The sequence below is a fragment of the Notolepis coatsorum genome, assembly GCF_963971535.1.
Source record: "Notolepis coatsorum genome assembly, chromosome: 14".
NCBI lineage: Eukaryota > Metazoa > Chordata > Actinopteri > Aulopiformes > Paralepididae > Notolepis > Notolepis coatsorum.
Genome location: NC_140178.1, coordinates 67,014,032 through 67,039,031, shown reverse-complemented (window position 1 = coordinate 67,039,031; position 25,000 = coordinate 67,014,032). Strand labels below are relative to the sequence as shown.

At 48.0% G+C, this 25,000-nt stretch overlaps 2 protein-coding genes across 2 annotated transcripts in view; one reads left to right on the top strand and one right to left on the bottom strand.

Annotated features, from left to right (window-relative positions):
• Positions 1 to 19,222, top strand: part of vasnb (vasorin b) — a 28,836-nt gene extending 9,614 nt beyond the window's left edge. Inside the window, exon 3 of the mRNA XM_084329481.1 lies at positions 14,942 to 19,222. Coding sequence (XP_084185607.1) covers positions 14,974 to 17,016 — 2,043 coding nt within the window. The 5' untranslated portion in view covers positions 14,942 to 14,973 and the 3' untranslated portion in view covers positions 17,017 to 19,222. The remainder of the gene's footprint in view (positions 1 to 14,941) is intronic.
• coro7 (coronin 7) overlaps positions 1 to 25,000 on the bottom strand; it is a 301,330-nt gene that overhangs the window by 108,956 nt on the left and 167,374 nt on the right.

Here is a 25,000-nt window from a genome sequence, read left to right as displayed (position 1 = left end):
TGTGTGTGTGTGTGTGTGTGTGTGTGTGTGTGTGTGAGTGCGTGCAACTCCTCTTTAATCCTTTAACTCTTTCAGCGCTCCCTTTCTTTTACATCTGATGTCTCCCTGGTGATAACTACCACAGATTTAAGGTGGTTGAAGAGAGAGAGAGAGAGAGAGAGAGAGAGAGATGAAGGGAGAGCTATGTGTGTAGCCATGACCAGGTGCAGTCACATGTGCTACAGGGTGCCCTCAGCCTCACACAGCTTCATACATCCGCAGACAGGCCAGCCTAAACATAGTGCTATGCCACCAATACTCGTGTGGGAAAAATATACAACTACAAGGAAGCCGTTTACTTGTTTGCTGTCTGTGTGTACTGTCTAACCTTATTAATGTCTTTGTATGTACTATGCTACTATGTCTATACTACTATCCACTATCCACTGTATATGTGTGTTAAGGAAGTGTCAGCATTAGTGAGCCTCTGTGAGCCCATATATTAGCTGTGACAGTGCTATAAGCCCAATGAACACTCTGACAACTATGTAGTTACAGTAAGGGCCCACAGGGCTAGACCTGTGTCTCTCACACTCGCACACACACACACACAGAGCTGTTATGGCAGGTGGGGGAGACATGCCTTCACTGAATTCCTACCATCCTACCTACCATCCCACCAGCCCATACTCCCACCAGCCACATGTGTGGGTGTGTATGCGAGGAGAGGAGAGAAAAGGAGAGAAGGAGGAGAGAGAAGAGAGGAAGACTGAGGGGATAAAGAGGGGGGTTGCAGACATTTGTGTGATGTCAGTCATAAAATGTCACACATGCCCCACTCACTAGAACATAATCAGAACATACTATATCAAAGGGAGAAAAACTATTACGTCAGGCTTGGAGATCATGCTTCTGAGAAACATGACACCTACTTTGGAGTTCCACAAGGGAGCTGCCTCGGTCCACTATTATTCCCACTATTATTGCTGGCACTTGGGGACATCATTAGAACACAATGTATGTTTCCATAGGTACACAGACGACACACAATTGTACATCTCTGCCGAACCACCTACAGCTATTAACTCAATTTATGTCTGTCTCTTAGCAATAAACAAATGGATGACCAACAACTTCCTAAAATTAAATGAGGCCTGCTGTGCAATATGGGGCAACGTACTCCTTGGATTAAACCTGAAGTTACAAGTCTTGGTATTATCATAGACTCAGATCTAAGCTTTAAGTCACACATTAGAAACATAGCTAAAGTATGACCATTTATAAATCAAAAGGATGCTGAAAAACGTATCCATGCCTTTATGCCATGCCTCAAGCTGACTTGACTACTGCAATGCACTCCTTATTGGCCTCCCACATAAAGACACAAAGACTCATTCAAAGCTCTGCAGCTAGGCTATTAACTAGAACCAAGAGGAGAGATCACATCAGTCCAGTGTTGGCTACTCTGCACTGGCTACCGGTAACATTTAGAATTTATTTTAAGGTCCTCCCCCTTATATACAAAGCACTAAAGGGAACATGACTAGTTTATTCGAAGCTTCCCAACCATAGCCAAAAGGAAATCGGGGATGCAGCCATTGCAAATTATGCACCAAAGCTATGGAACACTATTCCTATTACTATTGCTATTCTTCCCAACCCCCAACGGACAGACACAGCCAGAGAGAGACGACCTATCCTTGGCTTATTTACCCTCAGTGACTGCGTGCGACGTTATTTGCCCAGTACGTCAGGCATGCCTACTGCCTGACTCACACACACTCCCGTTCTTGTTGAACTGCACTCTGAACGTTGCACTCTTGCAAAGCAGGGCGAAGGTAAAGCAGAATGTCAACATTTAACTGTAGCGCCGACACGGCGACTCTCGTCTCGTCTGTGACGCATAGAACAAACCATGACGCCAGACGGACCGACTCTGACTATCTATTGTTCTTCATTGCCTCACAGGGTAGTAAACGGTACGAGTCTCGCGCGTCCTGTCAAGAGTCAAATATCTAATGAATCATACAGTATGATAAATCATGGCGTCTCTTCTTCCAGGCGACACGCTGACGTGACGCTTGTCATGTTAGTAGAGTCTTGGAGTGTGTGCACGTCACAGTTGGCTCTTTGACAGAACTGGTCCATCCAGCCTCCTCCAACCACAAACACGCGACACGTAGAGCAAACCTCCAGTACACTGATCTATGAACAATCTCTCTGAGCAAATTATCCCTTACAGAAGAAAAAATAAATAAAAATAACAATTCTGGAGATAGCATTTCTTTTTTTGCAAACAGAAACCGTCCTTTCCTCATCATTGACCCTGTGAATTGACGTCACTGGGTATGTTTGCTATCAGCTGTTGGCCTCTTCTCTCCTCCTTCGTTTCTGGACTCCCAGCTGGACAGAGCAGCATCTGTGGCCTCCCGCTGTCCCAAAGCAGGACTACAGGGGCCCGCTCTGCACTCCCTCCACCGCTGGACTAATGTCTGTTTTACGACCCGACTGGAGAGTTCGGGGTTAGCCCAACACTGTGGTGCCTTCCCTGGGAGCTGGGCCACTCTGATGGGCCATCCGTTCACAGGGGGAAGGAGGGATAGAGAGGAGGAGAGGGAGGACGAGGAGGATGAGGAGGAGGAGAGAGAGATCTACATCTGTTTGTCTTTTTATGTCACTTGGCCTGTGACGGATGCCAGGCAGGTCAAAGATACAATGACCCGGCTAGTGGGGTCACCCTGGATGGGGTCATTGACAGAGAGGCTTCTGGGACAGCTAGCTATAGTCTGCCAGCCGTGTCCCTGTTTGACCTGTGTGTACTAAAGAGAAGCACTGCAGTTAGTTTTCAGGATCAATACAAGGCTTGAATTACATGGAGTTTGGGGCTGGAAATTGAGGATCAAACAATTATAATAATGAATGAGGTGACAGAAAGTGGACTCAAGTCTACCCTGTCAAAGGCCTGTTTGAAGGCCATTGTGTCTGTCTGTGTGCTTCTCGTGCTGTACTGGGACAATCTCTTTGGAGGAAATCCTAGGGGGTGTGTGTCTATAGTGTGTGTTTGGGCGACAGTGTGACAGAGCCATGCATTGTGTCTCTGGCTGGGGTGGCTATGACCTGGTTGATTCTATCAGTCTCTCTAGGTCACTGGGCTGGGTCCACTGGTGAGAGACGTGTGTCAATGCCTGGACATCACCCATACAATGGGTCAAGAGGGTACTGTGTGTGTGCGCGTGTGTGTGAGAGAGAGAGAGGGAGAGAGAGTGTGTTTGTCTGTCTGTTTGTGCAAGGTGTGGGACTGTATCCAGGACTTGTGCGTCTGCTTGCACACGTGCATCTTGTCAGTCCACTGTGTGTAAAAGAAATCAAGTGTAGCATCCACCGCACAATCAGTCATAACCTCCGGCAATAAAGCGAGAGGAAATGGTCCATGTTTCCTTTTGGGCCGTGAGTCGTGCCTGACCTCCATGCTTTAAAGCTCAGAGGAGGTGCTGTGGCCAGCGCTGCATTGCAGACATCTGCTCCTGCTGTTCCAGGGAACCCAGGGTCTGGCGGTGGGGCTGCCTGGCCGCCCACGTTCCGCCTGCTTCCGTTCCCCTTCTCCTGGGCTTTGGCCCCGGGGCGGCGCTGTGTGCAGGCAGCTGGGGCCGAGGCCGGAGCTTTATGCGCAGGTCACGTCGCTTACTCAAGACACACTCCAAAGGGTTTTGGGTTTCGCATTGCCCTGAAGGAGTGGAGAAAGCACCTGTTGTGGCGGCAGAGACCTCTTAGGCTCAGGTGTATCATGTGTGTGTTTGTGTCTTCATGCGTGTGTGTGTGTGTGTGTGTGTGTGTGTGTGTGTGTGTGTGTGTTTGTAACCAAAGCTGGGTGTGTGCCTGTGTCAAACAGGCTATGTTATCTGTATTGTCTGAGGCCAAAGTTACAACAGAGGACACAGAACATTGAGCAGCGGTGGAAACACTAATCTGAGGCTGACCTCTGACCCCCCCCTTCTACGCCTTGTTGGTCCCTGGGGTTTGTCGTCCCTCTGACTGATGTTATCTGATCAGATGCATTACTGACTGAAGGGCCGAGGAGTGACTGGTAGACTTTAGTTCCTTGTTGTCGAGCTCTACTACCGCGTTCTCACGTTGCATGAAAGTGTTCTTACCCAGGAAACTTCAATACTTCCTGGAGAGACTGGAACGATGAGTTTAATGGGTTTATTAGGTCATACAAAATGTTCCTTTTGTGCAAGATGTGACTGATGTGAGAGACTATATGACTTGAATCGCTCCATCAGACCTAGAATGGTCTCTGTATCCCTCCTGAGGCGCAGTAACTCTGCCTCATTTTTAAGAACTTAAGAATTAGTGTTCCCCTTGTTCCCCCCAATTCACTGTTAGACTGTACATTAAGCTCCTTTCATGTTGTCCCCGGCTGCAGCCTCTAATGGTACTGCCTTCACACTGTCCTTATGGGCAGGCCGGGTCAAAACCATAAATCCTGAGACAAAAAGGGGCCCGCTTTTTCACTCCGATAATAAGCAGCTTTGCAAGTAATTTTAGGCCTGCACGAGAACAGAGAGAGAGAGAGAGAGAGAGAGAGAGAGAGAGGGAGAGAGAGAGAGAGAAGAGAGAGAGAGAGAGAGAGAGAGGGGGAGAGAGAGAGAGGGGTGAAGAAAGGAAAGTGAAATCCATTCCCTAACGAGGAGGCAGGATGTAGGCCAACAGGAACCTGCCTAATAAGTGGTCGTTTGTGTTAATTAGGACAACAACCCTTTGACATCCATCAGTGTGTGTAGAATTGATCCACAATGTGGCCAGGGATCGGGCCTTTTCTTGTGGTCTGGCTGAAACCGAGCCAAGAGTTTAGTTTCTGCAGCGCTGTATTAAAATGCTACGGCCCAGTGCCCCCTGTTATACCACTACAAAGCATAGCGATGATGTTGTGGCTTCCAGATGAGCATCGTCACTGACAGACACAGTAAAACTATCGCCCCTGTCCCCGTCTCCTCTGTCTACATTAACATGAAGCCTGTTTAACTAGCTTGTATGTCAGGATAGGTTTAGTCCAACGACTTAGCCAAGGGTCACGCTAACTTATAATGGAAACCACACCGCATTGTGTTGTATTTTGCCATGATATTTGAGGCACAGAAGAGTATAGCATGGCTCTCTTTCATCCTCATCTCCAAAACACTCCTCCTCCCTCAATCCAGCCATATTCTGGATGCATATCTGACACGGCTAGTCTAACAGGTATCACTGACAATGGAGCATAACATTACAGATAGTTAAGCACATGCCAAAAACAAATGAGCATATTCCACATAGCATTAGACATAGCGCACCCAATCACTGAGGTTAGCATAGCTGACATTTACAAGTACATAGTTTGCTTTACATGCTTCCGCCGTCTCTGTACACATAATCACTCATCACTCTACTGTTCCTGCTCAAGACATCTCTTTTTCTCTCTCCATCTACTAGCTTTGTACATAGCCCTCCTTTCTACTCCCCAATCCTCCTCTCATAGCCCCTCGGCGGGCCGGACTTTATGGGACCTCCCTGTCATGTTGAGGGATGACCCCGCTGGATTGAGGATAACAGGGTCCAGCTGTGGGGAGGAGGGTGCTGACAGTGGAGAGGGGCGGAGCGTGGGGTGGGGTGGGGTGTTGGTGGGCGGGAGCCTGTTTGTACTCATAAGGACAGCATGGATGATGGGGACCATGAGTGGAGGCGGAGGTGGTGTGTGTGTTGGTGGGGGTTTGGCCCTCCACCCTGGGGGGCCCTGGTGTTTACCAAGGTGACCTTTGCATATTTGTTCCCAGCGCTACTGTAGTAAATCTAGACAGGCCTGTAGTAGAGGGCTCCACTGAGCTGAACCCCCTGGACCTGTGGCGCAGTACATCGTACACTAATACCGCCAGCATTGTTCCTTTAGAAGAAAGATAAGGTCCCTTAAGAGAGAAGGGGCCTCTTTAATAGGAGTGTGTGTGTGTGTGTGTGTGTGTGTGTGTGTGTGTTATCCCCTGACCAGTACCTGGTGCACTGCCCCCATTACAGTCTCCGGACTGTTTGATTATGCAAGTGCACTGTGACCCCCCCCCCCGCCCCCCCCCCCCCTCCTCCCATCAGACACACACACCCATCAGCTCCTCTACCTTGCCTCCATGCCCCTCAGTATTGGCCTTCCGCTCTGAAGATAAGGGTTCTTGACGTTGGGCCTGTGGGGCTTCATTTAATTGCTGAAGCCCACTTCGCTCTCCCAAAGCCAGGCCTCATCGACCTCTCTCCACTCCTGACCCCCTGCTGCCCAAAGCCAGGCCTCATCAACCTCTCTCCACTCCTGACCCTCTGCTGCCCAAAGCCAGGCCTCATCGACCTCTTATGCACCTCTCCACCCCCCTGCTGCCCAAAGCCTTATGCACCTCTCCACCCCCCTGCTGCCCAAAGCCTTATGCACCTCTCCACCCCCCTGCTGCCCAAAGCCTTATGCACCTCTCCACCCCCCTGCTGCCCAAAGCCTTATGCACCTCTCCACCCCCCTGCTGCCCAAAGCCTTATGCACCTCTCCACCCCTCTGCTGCCCAAAGCCTTATGCACCTCTCCACCCCCCTGCTGCCCAAAGCCTTATGCACCTCTCCACCCCCCTGCTGCCCAAAGCCTTATGCACCTCTCCACCCCCCTGCTGCCCAAAGCCTTATGCACCTCTCCACCCCCCTGCTGCCCAAAGCCTTATGCACCTCTCCACCCCCCTGCTGCCCAAAGCCTTATGCACCTTTCTCCACCCCCCTGCTGCCCAAAGCCAGGCCTTATGCACCTCTCTCCACCTCTCTGCTCCTGCTGACAGAACCTCTTTTCTCTCCCCTGTTCCCTCACTTACAGTATGTTTTCCTTTCTCTCCCTTGTCTTGAAAAGAGAAAAAAGGGGGAAAAGTGAGCGGGACACGAAGTTCTTTCTTTCTTTCTTTCTTTCACTAGTTCCTCTTCCGTTTCTTTTTCTTTTCAGGGTCCTCACTGCATGTTTTTCTTGCACTGCAAAAAAAACCTGTTCCCATGCTCTTTTTCAAATACTTTCTCCTCACTGCTCCTAGCCCTCGGGCAATACCACATATTCATCAGCCAGCAGACTTTTTCTTAGCAATAGTACGCTCAAATTCAAACCCAAGTATGAAGAAAACAGATGTTAAAACGATCGTTGCATAATGATTCTGGGAACAAAACGTGTCTTAGTCCCATCCATATCGATGGAGCTTTAACAATCAATCATCCCGCTGTACAATCACTCATCCAGTCCTGGGTCTGTTTAGAAGGCCTGGAAGGCTTCTTGTTAATCTCTGAAAACACTAGGGCCAATAAGACAGCCGGCTCCCCCCTTTTCAAACTCAGCTGCTGCCTGTCTCAGGAATGTCTCAACAAGCGAGAGAAAAGGAAATTGCAACTCAAGAAAGGAGGTAGACAAGGAGAGAGAGAGAGAGAGAGAGAGAGAGAGAGAGAGAGAGAGATAGGAGGGGGTGAGGGTCACACTGCAAAAAAAATTCTCCATCTTAAGAAGTACTTTAATCTTGTATTGAGCCTTAAAATCTCATTTACATTTAGCCGACACTTTTATTGAAAGCGACTTACAAATTGTGTACAACAAAGCCAGCAAGGGGTACACCTCTGGCGGTCAAGAGTAAGTAGTGTTGTTTGTCTAACGGTGCCAACTCGAGTGGAGCGCAAGTAGACAATAATTGTTTTTCATTAAGTCAGATTTAAGATTTTAAGATTCAACATATAAGCTTAAAATACTTCTTTGGGGATGGAGATTTAAAAAAGATTTAGACGCTCAACATCTGCATTCCACCCTGTGCAGGATGATGAGCCTGTAGCCACTGTGTGGCCCCAGAGCGAGAGGGGCCACACAGTCTCTGGAGTCAACTCAACAGCCCCAGGACACTGTGGATAATAATAATATTAATAATTAAAAACAAATGTATATAGCGCTGTACCCAAGGCACTTTACACTAAAAGGGGGAGGGGAGAGGATAACGATGACCTAAACTAAGAAACAAAATACAAAAAAGAACAGAACAGAACAGAAGAAAAACAGAACAAAACTAAATAGAACAAAACAGGATGAACGGGATACTCGGGAGCATCTGAGACCATAGGCCTGGGTGAAGCGATTGGTCCTCAGCAGGTTTTTGAACTGGACAACAGAATTTACATTGCGGATGTCCATGGGGAGGGACAAGTGGTCGCAGGTTTTGAGGTTGTGCAGGCAGTTCAACAGGGACTGGGGAGGGAGCTGTGTGGAGGGTTTGGTGTAGAGATAGAGCTGAGTGCCATCAGCGTAGCAGTGAAAGTTGAGGCCATGTCGTGGATGATCTGGCCAAGGGGAAGCATGTAGATGATGAAAAGGAGGGGGCCAAGGACAGAGCCTTGAGGTACTCCTTGGTTGACTGGGTTAGGGGGGATCTGGAGTTGTTGATGGTGATGAACTGTTTCCTGTTGGAGAGATATGACCGGATCCTTACTGTATTGACGATGGACTCTTGCAAAAATTCTTAATATTTTTTTTTAAATGCTGTAAATAAAACGGGAGAATCTGAACTATCAAGCAAGGAGAGGAGGGAGGTTTTATCTGGGATCTGGAACTCCCACTCTCTCTCTCTCTCTCTCTCTCTCTCTCTCTCTCTCTCTGTACACCCACACTCTCTGCGTCTTGAGTTATCAAGATGAGCGCCGGCTTCGGAATGAGGCTCGGTCAAATAAACACAGCACCCCGGGGAGCTACGGTAGAATGCCGGTAGAGGACCGGGGTTTCTAGGGAAAATACTCTCTCGACTTTATCCGCACAGCTCGCTCCGCAATGTTTAGAACCTTCTCTTTCATGTCCTCCTCCGCCTTTCTCCCTCTCCTCAATCCATCCTGCCATCTTATGACACGGCCGCCTTGATGTTGTGTGTATTTTGGCACCGGCCCCCTATAGATCCATCTCCGGGCTCAGATATATCCATAGTCAAGTTTCCCTTTACTGCGGAAAAGGGGTGTTTGTACAACTTCAGACACACACCGTATCTGACTTTCACACCCAGTAAAGTGGATGCAGTGCATATAAAGCATAAAGCTATGCGCACGCACACACACACACACACGCTCTCATTCCTTGCTTATACATTATGCACACATATATATGCAAACACACACACACACACACAAACCCTGCTTTGAAAACCACATCCAGAAGCCCATACTCCGAGAGACACAGTAGAACGTCTGCTTACACTCCAGATGTTGCTCTCTTTCTCCTTCATCCCTTGTTTATCTTCCCAAATCCCTTTGTTTTCCCAGATTCTGTACACACACGCAGCACGGCTCTCCTTCTCTCCGTCTCCCTCGCTCCTCTCTTCCATCTCCACCACTCCATCATTTCCTGTAACGCAGCCACTCTCTTCCAGCTTTCTTTTTTCTTTTCTTCTTCCAATGAATAGTATTTCCCTGACCCTCCATTGAACTCATGACTAAAGCTATAGGACTCCTAGAAGTCTTCTAATCAATTCTCCATTAAGAGCCTTTTACTATTCTAAACTCCACAGGAACCAATAATATCCCCTTATCTTGGACGGCTCCCCAGCCAACTAAGCGTGACCCAAAAGAAATCCGTTACTCCCTGTTGCATGTAATTATTAGCCCTTTTTGAACAAATTCCCCCAGGCGCTGTGTGCAAACTATGGGATAACTGCAACCCCTCACCTCCACTGCCCAGTCAGCCGGAGCACACGGCACACCACCACCAGCACCAGATGTTATCTCCCTTGTCTCTACAACATTTTCCATAAACAATTACAGTTCTCGATGCCGAGTGGCGTCCAACTTTTCTGCGTGGCTGGCAAAGGTTAGGCGTTGTCTCTGCCCTGAGAGCAGGTGACTGTGCTGGCTGTTGCCGACTAGTTAGCCGCTGGCTGTTTTCATTTTGACCGAACCAGAGGGTTCGAATTGGGTCACTTGACTTCTATTCTGCCCGGTTTCAAATAATGATTTGGATAATAATAATAAGGATGTGTTGAGAGGCAGGATCCACTCCAGGCTATTTTCCTTGATTCGCTTTCATTCAATACGACGTAAGAACGGAGGGGGGAGAAAACATCACTTCCAAGAGGGCTGCTATTTCAAGGGAAAGAGCAGAAAGACAGGTAATGCTGAAAGAGGGGGAAATAAATGGCATAGCCGTGACGATCTGATACGTGCAGCTCTTCCTACTTCACAAAGCCTTCATCCCCTCGCCAACTTACTGACATTTGAGGCACTGCTAAGAAAATGTTGAGTGAGAGAGAGAGAGATAGCGGCAGCTTCTGCTGCTGTTGTAGCAACTGGTTGGTACAGTAGATGATACATGGAGGGTTTTTCTTCTGCAGAGAGCCACTGTTATCGAGTGCACAGGGTCACATGGCTACTGGTACATAAATGAAACAAAACAACATTTGTTTCTGTTTTCTTTGGAATACAGGCTCGCCTTCCTGTGTTTCAGTGCTATCATTGGGAGCTACTAATCACTGTACTATGAGCTAATAAAAGGGAGTGAGAGAAGAAAGAGGAGAAGGACTGAGATAATGATGATGATGTTTGTTCATTGCTAAAAAGGAAAAGAAAAACATCAGATCAAGGGCCTCGGGCAACGAAATGCAGACAATGTCGTTATTTCTCAAGAGTTCTGTGAAGTAAATATATATATTTTTATTTTTTATTAAATAAACAGAACATACAGATTCCTTCAGCTCATACATTTTATGAACAGTTGAGCGCAATGCAGAAGCAGCCAGACGAACTGAATCAATCAGGCGGGTCAATAAGTAGAGCACGGGCACATGGTGCACAGGTGAGGCAGTGCTTGGCAGAGGGACAGAGGGGTGAGGGGGGACAACGTAGTACACTAGGACTGTCTGAAGGAATTGGCCCCACCCTCTTTTCTTGATCATCCAATCACAACTGTTGCTTCCCTTAAACAAACAAATCATTATGTTCTTTCCGATTAATTGACGCCGCCGATCTAATTAACAAATTTGTACAATTCTATTTCCCACGTCCAATCGTGCAGAAGGACCTCTTTAAATGCTTAGTGCTGCTTACCAGAGATATGCTTATAGTTTAAGGAAATAACTCATTCAGCATGGAAGCAAAATGCATAGAAAATGACAGTTGTCTAACCGAGACCAAACCCACTGATTATACTATACACCTCAGGGTTGAGACGAATCTACTGAAGGGAAAATATATTTAAACTACTTCTGTAATCTGCCAGGGGAAAAGAACAAGGCTACTAGTATGAAGGAGACACAGAAGGAAGTTAAGAAATGAACATATTTGGAGTAAAAGACTGCAGTCCTGTGTCCGCTTACCTCCCAGGATACTCCACGTGAACTACAGAGTGAAACTGTAAAAACAGTTTGTTGGCTTCAACTCTCTCCCATACAGGTAGTACTAGCACTCTGGGTCTCGACAGCAAACACAAAAGTACCATTTATGGCCCGTAGGTAAACTCCCTCAAGTCTTCAAACCAACCTAAATAAAGGTGTCAAAAGGTTCCACTCGCGCACAGCTACACATATGCCTCCTCCTATATGTTTAAACCACAGAGAAAACAAAGGCAAAGGGAGGAGGAGAGGGGGAGATACTGTATACTTTTCTTTTTTATAATCAATCAATAGATAAGTAGATAAACATCATGTGTCTCAGGTTGAAAGGCAGGAAAATAGTCTCCACAATCCCCATAGTGAGGGTACATACAGGGTAATAAAGGTGATTTAACCTCAACGTGAACTTCAGATATTAACCCCCCCCACACACATGCACACCATATATACATACAGTACATCACCCAACACTGTGTTGTATAGCCTCAAGAGAGGGAGGTAGACAGAATGAGAGAGAGAAGGGGGAGGTAGACTGAGAGAAGGTGAAACAGAGAGGGTGAGAGATCAAGATTGAGAGAGAGAGTGAGAGGGGGGTAGACAAAGAGAAACAGATATATACAGAAGGAGAAGAGAAAGAGAGAGACAGGGAGAGAAAGGGGGGAGGAGAGAAGAGAAGATGAGAGAAGAGGAGAGGGGAGAAGAGAAGATAGAAAGACAAAAAAAAAAAGATAAGACACTCCCTATCCTCTCTCAAGGCCGTGTCGATAGTGGAGGATGATAAACTGCTCCGCTGACTCACTCCAGCGTCTTGTTTCTCCTTTATCCCCCTTCATTCCTCACTCCTCTGTCGGCCCTCCTCCCTCGTTTTCATCCCTTTCAAGTTGTGTGTAGAACCGCTCCCAGGTGTTTGTTTTGGCCATTAACACTTTGATCGCCGGGGTTAAATTCATAATTTACCATCCCTCGCCAGCCCTATTTAACATGGAGAAGTTCCCCTTCTTTGCAGGGCTATAACTTTTAAAATTGTATTGCTAAATTGACATTACTATGGCCCATTCAACGTCCTATATCTATTGTTCAGGGTGTAGCAACGTTATACTTTTTCATTCACATATTCATACTAAAATACGGTCTAAAGTATAAGTATGTTTTTATCGTTTTCTGCAGCTTTCTCCAGAACTTGATTTATAGCCCTAAATGCATTATATTGATGATCAAATACAGTTTGGTAGGAATCTGTGCGAGATAAAAAATGTCAACTGTACGTGCTTCTAGGAGTTACTACGTATGATCTGATGTTGACCGGATGGGGGGGGGGTCGTTTATAATTCCGTGGGCAACGTTATATCATTCATCTAGTGTGGGTGATATGATCATTAGAGCAGTTAGTATCGAAGACGTTAACAAATAACGCTGAAACTCACCGTAGCTTCCTCGTAGCGTTGGGAGATGAGCGTGGAACAGAATTATTTCTATTATGGGATGTCAAAATATCCGATCCATTTCCAGGTTGTATAATAGTATATACGTCCAAATCATGTTGTTTATCGAGTTATTGGTAACGGATCACTATCCGTTGTGATCAGCTCGAGTCCTGGGACTATTAGCGAGTGATCGGACCGAATTGAAATGAGCACCAGCTTCCACTTCCTGTTTCTGCCCTGGGAGATCCGCCGATCGGCCACCAGATGGCGCTCTTGAACCGTTGTAGAGTTGAGAGGGGCTCAACAGTACATCTCATGTCTCCGGGGGAGAAATATGATTTCGATCAGATTTTTGAAATATTGATATCAAAGACGCTGTCCAGCGTCTTCGGCAGAATGAGCATGGCGGGGAAAGACGCTGAACAGCGTCTTCGGCGATTAAAGTGTTAAGAGGCCAGGGCTCAGGTGAAATCTGGGTGTAAAGTAGAGGAAAGATTCCCCCATCGCTCTCCTCCCTTCAGTTCCTTTGTGTATTCCCGGGGTGTACTCTCCTTGCCGGAAGACCCTGCTAGTCTAGTCTGCTAGTATAATACTACACTGTTAATATGTCCACACAGCTCATAGTTTTCATATTATTAATACTGTACATACTGCACCACTCACTTTACTGCTGTTGCTACTTTTGGTGCCACCACTGCTGCTACTGTTGTTGCTACCTACTTACCTTGTATTTTTTTTTTATCCACTTTTTCTCCCATTTTCTATTTTTCTCCCATCCCAATTTTCGTATCGATTCAATTCAACCCTCCCCTGTCTTTGAACGCTGTTTCTTGCCTCCCACAAGCCGGCTGCAATGTGGACTAAGTCATACATACCCTCCGATACTCGAGGTAACAGCAGTCGCATCTTTCCACCTGCGCGGCTCGATCTTTCAGCGTCACGGGGTCTGGGCTTTGGAGGGGGCCCCGCCCCCGTCGCTTCCTGATTCTACTGCGCAGGCGCACCAACCGACTTGTAGGAGTCGCTGTCCACAACGCCCGATCCCCACCCATCAGTTTCCCTCCCCGTAATACTGCCAATGTGTATTAGTGCGGACGACCAGCTAAATTGAAAGCAATGTGGAGCGCTGGGCTCGAACAGGGAGATGATCTGTTTGAGCCCAGCCTCCAGTATCCGTGGTGAGCGCCTTGCCCACTGCACCACGTAGCCGCTCCTACTTACCTTGTATTTTGTACTTTTTATATTGTATCTTATAGTATATTATCAGACTGTGAAGCTCTGTACCCCCCCATGCTGCTTTGACACCTGAATTTCCCCAAGGGGATTAATAAAGGATCATCTTATCTTATTAGTCCACTGCCCTTTTTAATAGTATTTTTATTAATCGAAACTAGAGGAAATTCCACTGCTCACCTCGTATGAGACTTAGTTGAGGTGCTGGAATCTGTAAAATTGAGTATTATTTTCCTTCTGCAAATGAATATGATCACGCAGAACAACTTTATGGTATATCATTATGGTTGTGATGTGTTTTTTGTGCATTTTCCGGGATTTCTTTTTAATAACATCAACTAACCGTCTATACTCAGCCCTACGTATGTCAGCCCCATTTTGCTTCTACGGAATTTCAGACATGTGTTTAGTGAGCAGCAGCAGCAGCAGTGCCGGCCATCTCTTGTGCGTATAATGACAACACAGAAAGTCTCTGGTATTTATAACAAGCCTACGGTCAGGGGAGCTAGCTCCAGGCTATCAGCGTAGCTTCTCGCCAAGTTTAGAACACCGCAAAGTAAATCATCCACAGATGCGTGGCCACGTGCTCCACACACACACGGCGAATGACATGGTATGGTTATATGAAAGTGGAGAAATGAGGCCGCTGTTTATGGTGACGTTGTTACGAAAGACTTGTGTGTGTGAGGCTTTTCCTACAGAAACATGTGCAGTGTACTCTTTATCTGCCTGTTACTTCACATTACTTATGGTGAGACGAACAGAAAACAATGTCTGTTACAGGCTCTGGAGTCCGTCGTAAATACGGTTAGAACAGTTAACTGCACCCCTGAAACCAGAGTGTGCAGTGCTGTACATGATGGTGAGAACTTTGTTTGTGTTTACATCGGTCATTGACAATATCCTTCTTGTTCTCTTCTTTCAGGCTGAAGCAGGGAGAGAGAAGGCGTCTGCAACATGAAGGTCCTTCTCACTTCGTTGATGCCCCTCTTTCTCCTCCTACTCCTGCCCGATGGCATCCTGTCCAGCGACTGTCCAAGGGACTGCACTTGTTCCACCCCAGAATCCATCTTGTGTTTCCAGCGACGTTCCTCCACTATACCCCAGGGAGTACCTCCAGAGACCAAGAACCTCTACCTCTTCGCCAATGGCATCGAGGGCTTGACCACAGAGGACTTTGATGGTCTACAGAGCCTGGAGATGCTGGACCTGAGTCAGAACAAGCTGACCGAGCTTCCCAATAGGGTCTTTGAACCTTTGACCTCCTTGAGAAACCTGGACTTGTCGTCCAACCAGATCACCCACATCTCGGAGGAGTGTTTCCAGGGCATGCCCCTGCTAGAGCGTCTCTATCTCTATAGTAACCATATCAAGACCATCCACCCTGCAGCCTTCAATGGGTTGGAGCAGCTGCTGGAGCTCAAACTGCAGGGAAACCAACTGACACTCCTGCCTGCTCTCTCCATGCCAAGGCTGTTACTGCTGGACCTCCGCTTCAATGTCCTCCCCACCCTGGGTCTGTCAGATCTCCAGACCCCAAACCTGGAGTCCCTGAAGCTGGCCGGGGTGGGTCTAACCAACCTGGACGAGGAGCTGATGGCCAGCCTGGGGAACCTCCATGAGCTGGACATCTCAGGGAACCAGCTGGAGACCTTCCCCCCAGCGCTGAGGGAGACCCGGGGGCTGATCCACCTCAGTCTGGCCGGAAACCCCATGGGTCCCCTGAAGCTAGAGGATCTTCTGAACCTTGGGGAGCTGCAGGAGTTGGACATCAGCAGCCTCAGCCTCCAGGGCCTCCCTGAGGGATTTGCACAACTCTTCCCCCACGTTAAAAAGCTGACAATGGCAGAGAACCCCTTCAACTGCCTGTGCACACTTGCCTGGCTCCCTGGTTGGTTGAGAGCTCAAGGCATCAACCTGGAGAGGACCGAGGAGACCCGCTGCCACTTCCCACCCATCAACGCTGGCAGGGTCCTGGAGAGGTTGGAGCACAGGCAGTTTGGTTGCCCTACCACAACCACAGTCACCACCAGCACAGTGAAGACCAGCACCACCAGGCCTGCTCCTGTCACCACCTTGACCAGCACCACCAGGGCTATGCCAGCCCCACAGCCCAGCGACAGCCCTGCAGATACAGAAGATGACTCTCCCCTGCCGCCGGTCCCCCCCTCTCCCAGTAGCAGCAGTATGGACCCAGAGGTGGACCAGCACTTCTGCCCTTCCAACACCTGCCTGAATGGGGGTACCTGCCGGCTCGACCAGCGGGGCCAAGTGGAATGCACCTGCCCCCGTGGTACCTCTGGGAGTTACTGCGAAATTCGCCACCGCAACCCGCTCTCGCTGCCAAAAGATGACGTCTCCATGGCAACTGTCACAGCAGATGCCCCAGACATCACCTCACTTCATGTGACCTCCACCTCCATCCTACTGGATCTCCATCGCTATATCGAGTTGCGGCCCTACATCCGTGGAATTCGCCTCACCTACCGCAACCTCTCCGGGCCTGACCGACGGCCCATGCAGCTCAGTGTGCCCGCCTCCTACCCGGAATACACACTCCGAGGCCTGAAGCCCAACTCCAACTATACCGTGTGTGCCAGTCCACTGGGCGCCCCTAGTGGCACAGACAGCTCGTGCACAGAGGCTCACACGGTCGCTCAGCAGCACAGCGTCACAGGGGCATCGATAGAACACAAGACACTGACCACCATGCTGGTGCCGGCCCTGGCCATCCTGCTACTCCTGGTGCTGATAGCGGCCGCCGTGGGGGTGGTGTGCTACCTCCGCAGGAAGCGGGCCAAGGGCCACATGGACCTAGACCGTGAGCCCTCTCAGCTGGAACTGGAGGGGGTTAAGTCTGGCTTAGACAACGGGGCACTGCCTCAAAAACAGCCAGAACTCATGATCCCCGAACCCGCTGTTCAGAACGGCAATCTGGAGTATGAAGTGTTACTCCTCCAGGAGCACAACATGTCTTCTCACAAGCCGTCCTACTTCTGACACCTGCCTCAGTGTCACTCACACTACTCTGAACTAAAGACACCAGCTACCGTTGCTGGTGATAGTAGAGAGACTAAAAACCAGTCATGCCAGTAATGGGAGAAACCAAGCACATATTTATCTCAATTCTCATGCATCGTCTGAACGGACATTAAAATGTGTTCAAAAGGATCCTATCAGACTTCTTTCTTCTGGACCACTATCGGTGCCTTTACTCCATTTACAAATGTTGCATCTCGTTCTTTTAATGTTTCTTCAAACACATAGCTGGACTGGCAACCTCTCGGCTCGTCTGCTATCAGCAGCAGGTCAAAGGTCAAGTGCAGCTGAGACAGGTGGCACAGCATCATTGGCTAGAGCTAAGGGTCAAGATGACCTCATGCCCCTCTTATCTGTTCAAAGAGGGGTGTGCACTGAAATGGGGCTTGGCTGATATTTCCCCCATTGTAATGACTGAACTAAACACTATCAGCATTATGTATTTTGCTATCTCGTAGCACCTCAGCACTAGCCCAATGGGAGTGGTGCTTTCTGTGAATGACATCCAAGTCACCAAATGAAGAGAACACTATCAGCCGACGCTTGTAGTGCTTTATTTGACTCTAGTGCTCTTTTGAAATAGGCATTTCTTTGTGTTGTTTGTACATATTTTTATTTTTTTTATACTTGTGTCTCGTTATTTTCCATGTCTAACTATGTGACTGTTACCAACCTTTACACACCCCCACCTCTTTTGTGACTTAGATAGACAAAACTGCAGATTAAAATATTTGAAGATTAAAACTCGGGTTTGTACCAGTGAAGTCAATCAAAGGGCTTTGCCCTCAGAATGTCAGACAGTCTAAGTAGCTATAAGTCTGGCCAGACTCAGAAGTCTCAATCCCCCCACTCTCCAGTTCTCACCCCCGACCACCCCACCCCCACCCCCACCTCTCACAAAGAGTGAGGGTAGGCAAGATTACACAAGTTACAAAGGGAAGTAGACCAGTTGGCTGAAACTCCTCTCTGTTTCAGCAATGCAGTGAGCTTCAACCTACTTTGGAGCTTGCCTTAACCACACACTCACATGACTTATACCATAACAGAGAGGAAAATGAGGACTTCAAGGACCTTATTTATTGTTTATATTCCCTGCAAGCAGAAACTCTGCTATATCCCTCGACCACAGTTCCCATAGAACATTATAGTCTGCCTTGCTCACGACGAAGTGAAGAAGATAGTGGTAGTGTATGGCGTTTCCCTCGGGTAAAATTAGCTCCCTCTGCATATTGCTGTGCACCATTAAATTCTCCCTGGCTAAGAGGGTTCCCGTCTTGCTCACTTGCACCCAAGCAGACTATGAAAAGTCCAGACGTTGCATGCGGTGGAATTCATCGCTTTGCTATGTTCTCTGTTGGAGACAAGGACAATGAGACCAACACAGGAAGTCTGTCGTGGAGACATACGCCGTTGTTGTTGAGATCCAAATCTGTGAACGAGGAGAGAAGAAGGACTCAAAGTAACCATTAATGGGTCTGATGCTTACCTGCCATGGCTGGAGATATATGTGTATGTGTGTGTGTGTGTGTGTGTGTGTGTGTGTGTGTGTGTGTGTGTGTGTGTGTGTGTGTGTGTGTGTGTGTGTGTGTGTGTGTGTGTGTGTGTGTGTGTGTATGTGTGTGCATCTCAGTCAGCATCAGTGATAATGCAAGAGCATGTTCCGTCTTGTGGGGAGCAACAGACATCAAGTTACCATCACGACCCCCCCCCCCCCCCCTCTCGCTATGTCCTCATGCCTAGGAGTACAAACAGTAACACCCCCCCTAACAACTCAACCATCACACAAACACACAGAAGATATACACACAAGAAAACACATACTTAGTCTTCCTACAGTATTTTCATTGCACAAGATGAGCATTTTTGTCAATGGCCAAAAGTTTTGTAAGAAAATGTCTTAAAAAAAACCACACACACACACCACAATAACCAAACAATCTAACTGGAATACTTGGCCGTAGAATAAAGGGTACATTGAAGATATATCACAGCATATTTTCAATGCGATTGTTATATTTTTCTCTGTTTATTTTGGGAAGCTCTTTTGTTATAAACGTCTTCTATCGTTGTCTTTCTCATTGTCTGTGAACTTATTTGTAGAAGCTGTCAGAAAAGTGATGACATTATCATGTAAAATAAATGAATATGAATGGGAAAAAAAGTCAAAGTACAGACTGTTGTGTTTTTTGTTTTTTCATGGTTCTGAGGAGAACATCTGATTGACAGGTCAGTGGAGAGAGAGAGAGACCTGTAATTCTTCCTCAGTAACAAAAGCTGTAGGCAGAATGGAGAGAAGGATGTGATTGAAAACAGGTATGAAGGTATGAAGGGAGGGTTGGAACACTGTGTGAGTCGCCAGCCAGAGGCTTGTGAGTTAACAACAAAACAACACCAGCTGAACACCCATGTGTTTTATAGGTAGGATCTTGGCAGGCGCTTGTGTGCAGCAGGCACGTGCACACACATACACACATACACACACACAGTATGTACACATTCTTGTATTACTACACTTCTGAGGCCCTTCCATCGATTATTCATTCCCTTGCCCCCATAACCCTAAGCTTAACCCTTACCTTAACAGTAATTTTAAAGGTCCCATATTATGTAAAATGGGTTTTGCCTATAATGACATAGGTACTCCTTGTTGTTTGGCCATGGTTGTTATCTGAAAAAGATTAGTGCTAAACTAATGTACTGCCCGGTATGTAAAAGGTACTTTTGTGTGTGGGGTAGCCAATCAGGGAAAGGAATAGTTCATCAAAGATATTGCCACACCCACCAAAAACAGCCCTTTCCAATACAAGGGACAATTGAATTTATTCAGAAAAAAAAAATTATGTTCCACAGATTCACACACGCGCGTGGGCGCGCGCACACACACACACACACACACACACACACACACACACACAGCGGGATACAGCTGGGAGCTGTTGCGCGGGGCCTACAACACACTACCATCACAACACATAAAGCAGCTTCACTGCCGTCATGCAGGCCCCATTATTTCAATTTGCACAGTCAGAGGAAACATCCCAGTCGACCAAGCGGAGAAACAATGCACCCCCTGCAGGTCAACAGTCCTGGACCACTTCTCCCCCTCCCCCTCCTCCTCCCCCCCCCCCTCCTCTCTACCCCCTCCTCTCTATCTCATGTTTCTATTTTCCATTAACCCTCCAACCCCTCCACTGACCGTATAAGCGCCTGGACGTACTTTTGTACATCTGATTCCGAGCTCATTCTTGCAGTCAGCATCAAGTGTTGGTCATCTTATGTGAGTCAGGGTGAACCCACCCTCAACAGATGTTTCTGCTAGGATGATTCCCCTAGCATACACTGATAATACACCTACCAGGCATCAATACATCGTTTTACCCCTCTGTTGTATCGATTTAAATTCCCTTCTATTGACCTCACTCTCATCTGCCAGTGGTCGGGGCTGAAATGGTAGCACATGTCCAACGAGTGAGTAGTTCCAGGTATTAAAAAAAACACAAATAGTACAGGATAAATAGATGATGTCAGATTAGGATATTTCCCAGAGACTGAAATGAACACATACGTACGGGTGTGTTACTGTTTGTTTGTTTGTTACCCCCATGTGTATGTGAGTGCTCATATGTATGACTAAGGTATGACAGAGGGAGAGAGAGAGATTGTGTGTGTGTGCGTACGTCTGTTTCTCTCCTTTTCCTTCCATAAAACAGTCCCTCTTTTCTTCCCCCTAGCATTAAGACAGACCTGGGCCCCTGGCAGGGAGCCAAGCCTGACACTCTAAGAGCTCCACCACTCAATGGCCCCCATTGTGACTCAGAGGGACACCGTTCTACAATAATTATCAACCAAAAATTCCACACAAAATTACTGCTGAGTAAATATTCTCTCTCTCTCTCTCTCTCTCTCTCTCTCTCTCTCTCTCTCTCTCTCTCTCTCTCTCTCTCTCTCTCTCTCTCTCTCTCTCTCTCTCTCTCTCTCTCTCTCTCTCTCTCTCTCTCTCTGGGACAACGTGTTAAGGTTGTGTGGCTGCGAAGAGGCATTTCCTCTGCACTTCTCACTGTTTCATTCAAATGACTGTCCCTCTGTCTCTGTCTCTCCCCCCCCCCCCTCTCCATTTTCCATCTTCTAATCCAAACAGCCATTCCACCCACAGTCCTGCTGACCCTCCAGCAACCTCTCTCCTCTCGCTCTCCCCCTCCCATCTCCCTCTCCTCCTCTCCCCCGCTCCCTCCTCAATTAGGGGTCTTTAGATGGGCTGCAGGGGGTCATAAGGTGGCTCCAGAATAATCATTACATTCTCAGTACATTCACACACTGCCAGGTAGCAAAGTTCTTCATCACACATAGACTTAATGACAATGAGCTTACCACACAGGCTTCCTGCTGCTACGCACCAGCAACAGTGAATAACAGCCTCCAACGTTAGAAATTAAGTACATATGACTAGGTGATCCAATGAACACGGCGAAACGCTGACTGCGCTGTAAAATCTAGCAACAGTGCTTCATATGCATGAGTGAGTATGCATGTATGTGTGTGTGCGTGTGTGTGTGTGCACGTGCATTGAAAAACAGCCCGTTGTTTTCTCTCCGAGGTCGTCTGAAGACTCGCGTGATCTTGATTATTCCTGAGCTTCGCTTGGCTTCTCTGATGTGGCTGTGTGTTAACCAATGCCTGCAAGCTGAAGCAAGATATCTGTGGTGATAGAGAGAAAAAAGAGAGGACAAGGAGGAGGAGGAGGAGGAGGAGGAAGAGGAGGGGGAGAGAGAAAAAGGAGCGTAGAGAAAACACACCGCCACTTTGTTTTTGGAGCCTGGCGCCTCTGGCTTGAGTTATAGAGGCCGTATGCTTCCTCACTTCTCACCTCTCTCTTTCCCCCCCCCATCCCTACCTCCAGCCATCCATCCATCCTTGTCTCAGGTAGTAATACTATACTGTGTTATGAGATCTGTATGTGGTGTGTGCCACCAGCTCCTTTCATGTCGTACGGCTGACACACAGTGCCGAGCCGACCTCTCCCGTGCCAGGGGCTCGTGCCAGCAGATGGCCGAAGGAGAGAGAGAGTGAGAGTGAGTGAGTGAGATAGAAAGCAAGAGAGAGATGTGGAATTTGGTTTGGTTTTATATGGTTTCCCAGCAATAAAACTGTGGCACGCACACATGTAGTCCATTTCATGTGCCGTTCGGAAGATTATGAGATATGAAAACAAACAGCAGTGTAATTCCTCCAATAGACACATCCTTAGTCCTCCGTTTCCTGGTTTCATTCTACTCCTCTCCTCCATCTCTCAGCAGGACATCGCTGTGGTGGAATGTTTATGGGAACGGGTGAACACAGTCTGGCTCGGTGGGTAGACGCATGGTAAACGAAGGGTGAAAGGTCATGTAAACATGGGTCTACTGGTCCAGGCGGAGAAGGTAGAAGGCGGGCGTGTACGAAGAAAGAAGGCGTGTACTTTCCAACCGCAAACCAGGGGAGACGAGAGTCTGAGAAGAGAAATTGAGAGACGAGAAAACCAGGAGAGAGAATGTCGAATCAAAGAAAGAAGAGATCAGGAGGAACGGTGAGAAGGATTCCGATGAAGTTATGGAGGGAGGGAAGGATGGAGGGAAGGATGGAGAGAGATGATTAGATTGGTAATTGTCCGGGCCCATGCAGGGCCACATACGCCCAGAGGTTTTCCAGGGCTGCATGCTGGAAGCCAGCTGCAGAGGAGCTGAGAGGAGGAGGTGGTGGTGGAGGTGGTGGTGGAGGCGGGGGCTTCTGTGGTGGCGGGGGGTGGGGTTTGTGAGGTGGGGGGGGGGGGTTGGGGTTCGACAGCAGCTCAGCTTCAAGAGCCAAGCCTGGAATTAAAGAGCATCTAAACAGAACCGCCTGTCACCCCTGGAACGCAACCCAAATGTGCTTCTCATTTCGCTAGGAATGGCATGGATAGCGGGTGGGGGGGGATTTTATTTATTCTGAAAAAAAAGAAAAGAAACTGAGGTTCAAATGCGGAATTAATGAAGAGGGGAGGAGGTTGGAGGAGAGCGAGAGGAGGGTTGCTGCTGGGGGTGAGCGGGGTTAGGGGGGGTGAACAGAGGCTAAGATAATAGGCCACATTGATAAAAGAAACTGTTTGCATGATCTGGCCTGCTGATAGTCTTAGAAACCAGATGAGTTCAATTAGCCTCTATTGGTAGATAAAGCTAATGGCTCAAGTTTATGGCTAACAGTAAAGCTAATCTGAACCATGTACTCTGTAGTGACCAGATGGGAGAATTATGCTGATGCCACAGCTTTTGGTGATGATTTATCTGGTGAGTGTGGCACATGTTACTGGCCAATCTCCATCTCTGAACCGCTGTTAAGGCTAGTATTAGTACGAAGGGAAAACAAGTCATTTCCTGGGGTGAACCATTATAGGATCCATTACAGGGTATCTGGAATGGCCTGTACAACCTCACTCAGCGTCCCTCAAAGAGCAGCTTGCGAAGCCATTTGGCTGCAGAAAATGCAGTCTAGTTATGAGAGGGATGTAGATCACATGGGAGATTGAAGACAAAATGGGGGCTTTCGTTTTAAATTCCAATGACAAATGGAGGGAGAGAGGGCGCCAAAATAACAGTCTTTCAAAAGGTGTTGCTGGGATGAGCATGGCAGAGTCTGATGGGATCCAGCGAGGCTCCTCCTCACCTTGTGGGGGAAGCAGCTGTGAAGCGCTGGAGTGGAGGAGGGCCTGGGCAGGCTGTTTGGGGCTTGTGGTTTTGAGACGCCACCAGGGACAGCTAGGACGCTCCCAACAATGATTTCGTCACCCGGGCGTCCGGCTACCCGCAGGCACGGGGACAATGTTTCCCCTCCCGTCAGGATCCCAAAACCTCAACGTTTCCGACACAAATCATCCGTAGACCACAGGCGAGAGGAAAACAAGACCACCGACACCGGCTGGGAGCCGCCATCCTGCCTGGCGAGTTTCCAAATCGAACATCGAGGTTCTCGAATCTTACGGATAAGACTCTCACACATGCTGCTCGCACGGACCAACGTGTGCTGTCTACCGTTAAGCTTCCTCCTGCAAGAGCAAGAGAGGGAAGGAGGAGAGGAAGGAGGAGAGGGAAGGAGGAGAGTGGAGGATAGGAGGAGAGGGAAGGAGGAGAGTGGAGGATAGGAGGAGAGTGGAGGATAGGAGGAGAGAATAGAATAGAATAGAATAGAAATACTTTTATTATCCCGTGGAAATTTGACACTGCAAATCGCTCAACATTTAAACATTTAGACAGAACAGGTCACGAATTAGAATAATAAAACGAATAAAATCAAGTTGCCTAGGATAAGAGTAGAGTAAAATAGAATAAAAATGGAATAAAATATACAGTAAATAAATACAGTAAAAAATATACTGAGGTCTACAGTAGGTGTAGTATTGCACAGTGCTGTTTCGAACTAAGTCCAGGAAGATGGTAACTGCCACTCTGTGCTCATAGTGAGGCACAGTGATGTATTTGTATAGTCTGATGGCTGTTGGAATGAAGGACTTCCTGTGCCGTTCAGTGCTGCATTTGGGTAGTGTGAGCCTAGCACTGAACATGCTCCTCCTGTCAGCCAAGTCTGTGTATAGTGGGTGGAGGGGTTTTCCCTGATGGCCTGGAGCTTAGCAAGGCTCCTCCTCTCCGCCACCCTCGCTAGAGAGTGAAGGATAGGAGGAGAGTGGAGGATAGGAGGAGAGTGGAGGGAAGGAGGAGAGGAGAGTGGAGGGAAGGAGGAGAGGAGAGTGGAGGATGAGAGTGGAGGATAGGAGGAGAGTGGAGGGAAGGAGGAGAGGAGAGTGGAGGGAAGGAGGAGAGAGAGGGAGATGAGAGTGGAGGATAGGAGGAGAGTGGAGGATAGGAGGAGAGTGGAGATAGGAGGAGAGTGGAGGGAAGGAGGAGAGTGGAGGGAGAGGGAAGGAGGAGAGTGGAGGGAA